Source organism: Myotis davidii, unplaced genomic scaffold (assembly GCF_000327345.1).
Source record: "Myotis davidii unplaced genomic scaffold, ASM32734v1 scaffold478, whole genome shotgun sequence".
Lineage (NCBI taxonomy): Eukaryota > Metazoa > Chordata > Mammalia > Chiroptera > Vespertilionidae > Myotis > Myotis davidii.
This window is the reverse complement of record NW_006289570.1, coordinates 102,881-110,334: the sequence shown is the minus strand read 5'-3', so window position 1 is coordinate 110,334 and position 7,454 is coordinate 102,881. Positions and strand designations below refer to the sequence as shown.

Genomic DNA, 7,454 nt, shown 5'->3' with positions numbered 1-7,454 from the left:
TGGGACAGCTACTGCCAAATTACACTCCCTTGCAGAGACTAGCACACCAACTCCTGCTGGCCTATGTCTCTCGAGAGTCTAGGGAGGAAAATGTCATCAGTCCCACTTTTGGGGGGAGAAAATTAAGAATCAGAACTATGAAGGTCCTCTGACTCCCTCTCTCATGCCCTTTTCATTCTATAGCCCAAACTACCGACGGCAGGGCTTTAATTTCCTGGAGGGCTTGTTAAAACAGATTGCTGGGCCCCACCCCAGACCGATTCCACAGTCTGCGGTAGGGCTTGAAAAGGTGGCCATTTCTAACAAATCCAGCTGGTGCTGCTCGTCGGGTTTAATGCCGTCTTCCCCTCAGGTGGCCCTCATTGGACCCGAAATGCAGCAGACCGCACTCAGGTACCGCTGACTCCTGTCTCCTCAGCACTGGCCTTGGGATGCACTCCTCTTCCCCAAGGACTGCACTGTCTAGAGACGCAGGCAAACGAGGGAAACGAGGGTCTGGGCTGACCTTTGCTCATTCCCGTCCCGGGACAAAGAGCTATTCAAAGGGCAGACTCTCGGAGGAGCCCGAGCACACAGACATCCCCCACGGCTGGAGGGCCGCCGGTGAGACACCCCGACTCCTTAGGTGTGGCTACCTGGGGTCTCAATGGAAGTGGCTGCGCAGGACCCGGCCACAAGGCGCCGGACCCCGCGGGGAAGGGCCCCTGACCGCGGGCCCCTGGCACCCTCCACGGAGCTCCTAGCGCGGCACGCACACCGCCCGCCTCCCTCCATTTCTCTCCTCCATTCGACGGCGTGGTCAGACGCACCTAGAAGCCCGTCCCCCCTCCCCCGAAACCAGCGACTCCCAGGACCACTTCCCCAAACCCCAAACTCCCGTCCTCTCATAACCCACCCAGTCTCCTTCACATCGCCCCAAGCCCTAACCCTCCCCCCAAATGCCCGTCTTCAATGACATCTCTTTGTCCTCTTCACCACCACCCACTCCCACGTCTTACAAGCACTCGACTCTGAGACATCCCCCACCCACACACATATCTGCCCCACGAGCCCAAATGCCCTTTCCCGGCTTCCCAAAAGCCAGGGGCCTCCCCAGGCCCCCACCCCAGCCAATTTTCCACCCAAGGCCCTTCCCCCACGCCCGGCCCGGCCTCGCCCCCATCCTACTCCCCAAGTGCCTCCTCCCGGCCGCGACAGCCCCTTACCCGCCCACCCCCCCTTCTGTCGGCCCTTTGCCCCTCTTCTCGGTCTCTGCCCGCTCTCTCGGCCGCCCGGAGCTCCAGTCGGTGGGCACCGCCCTCCTTACCATGAAAAGCCGGAGGACGCCGGAGTCTCCCAACCTGGACTGAAAGAGGCAGGAAACACCCAGCTCGCGTGAGCCAGGGGCGGAGGCGGGGCCGGGGCGGGAACTTCCGCTGTCCATACCTCACTTCCGCCCCGCAGAGGGCGCTTTCTTAAAGGATCCGCTGTACTCCTCGACGGGGGCCGCATTCTTTCCAACATGCCTGGCTGGAATAGGTTGCATCTCCTCTCTGCTGGGTCGGGCGTTGGTCGCGCTCCTGATTGCCCCACTGTTTCAGCTTCCAGAGCGGAGAAAAAGATTCAGGGAGGTTGTCATTCTCGGGTGGAGAAGCTCTCCGGAACTGTCGTTGGCCGGAACTGGAGAGTTGTTTCCCGACGGAGCTCGGAAAAAGAACACCCCGGGGCAAGATGGTGGTGGAGTCTCAATCGCTGCCCCGGGTCCGGCAGAGCTCAGGGGTATTGGGCTGAGGCGACAGTCGCTGCGGTTCCGATCCCGAGCGCGGGGGCCTCGAGCGGGTAAAGGTCTGCGGCCTGCGAGTAGCGAGCGGGATCAGGACCGTGGGTGCACTGGGTGGTGGGGCCGGGGACCTTAAGGGAGGGTAACCCTGGGGCAGGGTCCCCGCCTCTCTTGTCGGAGGGGCAGGTGCTAGCGGCTGGCTTCTCTCTTTTCATTCGTGGGGCCTTTAGAAACGCACTAACGCCGGATGAAAAAGCTTTGTTATTGCGGTTGATGCCAAGGGAAGACGCCAGGTCTTAGGAGTCGCTGAAACCCGAGTTCGAATCCTCTTTTCTCGCTGGGACCTCGGGTGAGAGCTTCAACTCCCTGAGCCTCGGCTTCTTCCGCTGTGAGATGGCGTGATTAGCTCGTCTCACGGAGCGTATTGTATAATGGGAGTTTTAGTGCCGTGCCAGTCGCTCAGCTGTCAGAAACGGCAGCTGGAGTCAGTGATCTCGGTAAAGAAAAGCTTGTTCGACATTTGACTGACTTAGCCGCACGGGCAGCCTCGCATTCTCAGCTTTTCTTTGCTGTTCTGTGAGTCGGGGACTCTCTGGGTCTTGTGTGTTTCATTTACAAATAATTGCTTTGGAGTCGGATCTGAGTTCAAATTCAGGAGCCTAGCGACCCCTGACAAGTCCTGCCCCGTCTCCACATTTCATTTGCTCCCCGAGAAGGTGAGATCGAAAACGGCAGCATCTGGGTTGTGGTCATTGGACTGGCTGCCCAGCTCCTCCCACTAACGAGGCAGAATCCTTCCGGCTCGGCCAGCAGTTGGTATTTATGGCGCCTCACCCTTGAACAATACTCTTTGGAGTTTCCTCTCTTTCATAATTCTCCATGAAGTTGGCCTGATCCAGAAAAGGCCGATTTTGAGCAGGTCCGGTGGGAATACTGAAGTAAAGGGGCGTCTGGGTCCTGTTTCTTATGAAAATAGTGTCTGTGACCCTTCCTGATGGTCTGACCTGGGCTATGGGAGATACTAAATGATCTCATGGGGGTGCTCTCTCATGTTTTCCTTTTGCTTTTCATATGATCTTGATGATCACCAGCCTCTTGTCTCCTAATCGTCCCACCTATGTCACTGTTGTTTTCCTAACTGGATTGCAAGCTGCTTAAGGACAAAACAGTAAAGCTCACTTATATGCTATTCGTTTCCAGATGCTTTTATTAATATTTTCTCATTTAATGCTAATGACAGTGTCATGATGACTGAATTGAGGTACAAGAAGGGTAAACATTTCATTTAACCTTAATTTAAACCTTTCGGCAGCCCTAGGAAGTAGTTATGTTACTATTATGACTCTCAGTTTACAGATAAGGAAACTGAGGCCTAAAGAGGGCAAGTAACTTGGCAAATGAGGTAGAATCAGAACTAAAAAGAACCAAGGACTGCTTTGTCCGACCCAAAGCTTTTTCTGTCACACACAGCCTTTTCTTTGATTCTCGGTGGCATTTGCCAGCGTTCCTCCAATAACATAGTTTTGTTCGGTGTTGTTTCATTATAACATTGATGAGATGCCATAGGAACTTAACTCTTGTTTATATCAATTAGCCTATGGGAAAATTGGTTTCATTATATGTCATTTTGCCCCAGTTCCAATAACCTATAGACGATGCTAACCAAGCCTTGCTATAGTCTGACAGGTACTTAGTCTTAGTTTGTGTGCAGCCTCCTATTTTTCCATTAGGATGAGGCTCCCTCTTCTCCCCCACGTATGAGGGACTGTCTACATGTTAAGGAAAGCACATAACCACTTTGCTCCTGGCTTGGGCCCAGCTCCTTTGCAGCTAGCTCTCAGGAGCTTGAAGCTATTACCCAATCTGATCAGGGCCAGGGGTTCACTGCCCATGTGAATCTTAGCGTACCCAATCCTGTCTAATGGGTGAGGAATGTAAGGGTCCCAACATTATCTCCCACCCCAAGAACCTGAGTGACAGAAGACTAAAAAAAAACAAACGAAAAACTTTGTGTCTATAAAAATAATACATTAGCTCTGGCGGGATGGCTCAGTTGGTTTGAGTGTTCTATACACCGAAAGGTTGTAGGTTCATTCTGGGTCAGGTTGGGGGTTTGATCCCTGGTTGGGGCGCATATGGGAAGCAACCAATCGATGTTTCTCCCTCTCCTTCCCTCTTTCTTCCACTTTTCTCTTTTCCTCCCTCTTCCTTGCTCTCCCTCTCTCTCCCCATCTCCCTTTGTCCCTCTCTAAAAATCAATAAACATATCCTCAGGTGAGCATTTACAACATTTTTAAAAATAGTAATAATAATACATTAGACTTACTGAGTGTGCTCGTCAGCCACCTCAGTAAGCTTCCGGAGCGGAGAAAAAGATTCAGGGAGGTTGTCATTCCCGGGTGGAGTAGGTACTTAATGTACATCATCTCATTCAGTCCTCATGCTTGGCCTCTGAGCTAATTAGTGGAGGAAGACAGGCTCTGAGACATCACCCGGCAGTACATGGCAGAGCGAGGGAGTGCCTCTCAAGACCATGCTGCCTTGCCACGCGCTTTCTGTAGGAAACCTAGAAAACAGACCCGGTAAAGAAGCAAAATTTCCCACAATGCCATGCTCTCAAAACAACCACTCTTACGTAACATTCTGGTATATTTCCCCCCCAGTTTTTTCTCTGTGTGCACTTTTCTTTTTCATGTAATTGGAATCATACTGGTTCACACAATTTCTTAGGCATAAATGATTTTCAATGTTGTTAAAAATGCCAAACATTTTCAGTGGATTTTTAATATTCTATCCCGTAATTCTTGCTTACATCACAACGCATATAAAGTTTTAATTCATTAACTTCTTTGGGATTATAACTTCTTCGAACAACACAGAGGTTGGGGCACTGACACCCCCGCCCCCCAAGCGCAGTTGAAAGTCCATGTATAACTTTTGATTCCCCCCAAACTGAACTGCTAATGGCCTACTATTCACTGGAAACCTTACTGATGACATAAACAATCAATTAACACATTTTTGTATGTTAACATATAATATACGGTATTCCTACAATGAAGTAAGCTAGAGAAAAAATGTTAAGAAAATCATAAGAGGAAATACATTTACCGTATTTATTGGGAAAAAAATCCATGTGTAAGTGGACCCATGCGTTTCAAACCTGTGTCGTTCAAGGGCCAACTGTATTTTCAACCAGTTCCCTTTAAACGGTGAGGACTGTGGTGCTAAAGGTTAACAACATTTAGACCAGACATTAACTAAAGAGAACACAGTGTTGTTGTTTTTTAAACCAGAGGCACTGTATTACTTTACTCGGTGAGGAAGATGTATGATGCCCTACCTATAAAACTTAACCCTAAGTCTGGATTTTTTTTTCTTCTGCTTCTGCCAGAGAGGACAAGCTCCTCTGAAATGAGAAGCTGCCCGTGGCCGTGAGTCCGCTGCGAGATCACTGATGATTACTTGGCATTTCTGGGACACAGGCAGGTCCTCAGGTGAGCTCTCTGGACTTCCACTGCTGGGGCCAAAAGAATGAATGATTCAGAAGCCCTTCTTCTCGCCATCTTCTTACTCTCCCTCCTATGGTCAGGCGGACTTTGCTCATTTGTTCTGAGAATTACTGATGAGCCATGCATGTGTTGGAAAAGACTTGTTTAACAGGATGTGAAGCAGTGTTGAAAAGGGGCCACAGAGGTCCCTCGGTATATCGACATGGGAGGAGTCTCCCGTGACCCTGTCATTCTTGATGATGTTTTCATGTAGGTGCTGCTGTGAGTGAAGTAACCTAGTAAAGAGCTTGTCTTGAAGTCTGGATTTATGATAACTAGTTCCATCTCTCTCCCTTCCCTTCTGTAAAAAATCAATAAAATATATATGTTTTAAAAAAGCATCCCTTTGGGAAAAGAGTTATTAGTGATTCAGGTAAAAATGTGTAGCCCTGGCCAGGTGGCTCAGTTGGTTGGAGCGTTGTCCCATGCACGAAAAGGTTGTGGGTTTGATTCCCAGTCAGGGTACACACCAGGGTTGTGGGTTCCATCTCTGGTCGGGGCACAGATGGGAGTCAACTAATTGATGTTTCTCTCTCACATCGATGTTTCTCCTGTCCTCTCTCTCTTTAAAAAAAAATAAAGTATCCTCGGGTAAGTATTAAAAAACAACCAGTGTAAAGGGTCATTTAGAGCCTCTATCCCAAAGTTCCAGCCAGCGGAGGGGAGAGGCTCTGCTTTAAAGGCGTCAGTGGTCCTTGGGGGAAAGGATCAGTAGGACACAGGAATAAGTTACACATAAAACAAAACGTATTCAATTTAATAGATTGTCTTGCATCCTGAAATCACGCACCTTTGGCTTTTTGTTAAAACGATCCTTTAAAAAAAATGAAACACTTTTTTTTAGTGCTGGCACAAGGTAGGTACCAGTAAATATTCACTGAATGAATGGATGAATAAAAGTAACAGTGACAGTCAATATTCACCTTTGGTTTTCCCCTCAAGTCTTGACTTGGCAAAATAAAAGCGGACTGCTTGGTGCTGGCTTCCCAAATACTGTGGACTGCTCCAAAGAATTCAAATATCTAGGGACCCCTGACTTAGAGGACGCATGGCTTGCATTAGAAGTTTATGGATGGGACCGAGTTGTGCTTTGTTCATTCATTAAACGATTACAGAACCCATGCCCTAGGCCAGGCGCTGCGCATTTTCTCTCAAGAAGATGTAATTATTTAATACAGGAAGCAGCAGTGCTGCTCTGGTGAGTTGCATGAAAAGAGCCGATAGGAACTGGGACTTGTGCCAGGAGAGCTGTTAGCCCTTTGGGAGGTGGTGGAGGGCCCTGGGTAGTCTCTGCTGCTGCCCACACCCCTGCCCACCCTTTGCTCTTGAAGCCCTTGCTGTGTGTGTTTCTCATACAGTGATCTACACCGACGGCTCGCCATTTCCCTTGCAGAGTTTGTGCAACTTTGCAGACATGTTCACCGTTTCCCAGACCTCGCGAGCATGGTTCATCGATAGAGCCCGGCAGGCTCGAGAGGAAAGGCTTGTGCAGAAGGAGCGGGAGCGGGCAGCCGTCGGGATCCAGGCCCGCGTGCGGAGTTTTCTCTGTCGGAGGCGACTACAGAGGGAAATCAGGTGGGTTCCAGGAACTCCTCAGCATGTTTTCTCTTGCTCCCAAGCAATAGCAAGAAAAGAAGGCGTTTTCTCTAACAGTTCTGAAAAAGCCTTCTGGCTGCTGGGAGCTCCTAATGAAAAAAGGTTTTTTTTTGTGTGTTTTTTTACCCTTCCCTCCCTTAGGAGAGAGATCGATGAGTTTTTTAAAGCAGATGACGCTGGGTCCAGTAGAAGAAGTGCACTTTGTATTTTTAAGATTGCCAGGAAACTGCTGTTCTTGTTCAGAATGAAAGAAGATAATGAGGTAAAATAATAATAGCAAACATACATCTCCTTTCTGTCTGCCAGGTCTTTTATAAATGCTACGGCACCCTGTCCTTAGGGCAGCTCTGCCACTCCCACATCCTGCCCTTCGTCTTCTTGGGGCCTGATTTGCAGGGTTACGCCCAGTGCTTCTGGACCTCCTCACAAATCTTTTCTCATCGACTATAAAGAGCACTTGTTGGACTCAGATGCATACGGGGTCCAGGGAGGTTAGGGGCAAGACTGACTTCGGACTGAAGGGTCCCGGGTTCAATTCGTCAAGGGCA

At 49.5% G+C, this 7,454-nt stretch overlaps 2 protein-coding genes across 3 annotated transcripts in view; one reads left to right on the top strand and one right to left on the bottom strand.

The window, feature by feature from the left end:
- KCTD10 (potassium channel tetramerization domain containing 10) overlaps positions 1-1,438 on the bottom strand; it is a 24,700-nt gene extending 23,262 nt beyond the window's left edge. For both annotated transcript variants that reach the window (XM_006762020.2, XM_015562843.1), the window contains exon 1: positions 1,307-1,438. In XM_006762020.2, coding sequence (XP_006762083.2) covers positions 1,307-1,423 — 117 coding nt within the window. In that variant the 5' untranslated portion in view covers positions 1,424-1,438. The remainder of the gene's footprint in view (positions 1-1,306) is intronic.
- A 302-nt stretch (positions 1,439-1,740) lies between these two features.
- Positions 1,741-7,454, top strand: part of UBE3B (ubiquitin protein ligase E3B) — a 38,033-nt gene continuing 32,319 nt past the window's right edge. The window contains exons 1-4 of the mRNA XM_015562820.1: positions 1,741-1,818; positions 5,154-5,256; positions 6,669-6,885; positions 7,048-7,168. Coding sequence (XP_015418306.1) covers positions 5,217-5,256; positions 6,669-6,885; positions 7,048-7,168 — 378 coding nt within the window. The 5' untranslated portion in view covers positions 1,741-1,818; positions 5,154-5,216. The remainder of the gene's footprint in view (positions 1,819-5,153; positions 5,257-6,668; positions 6,886-7,047; positions 7,169-7,454) is intronic.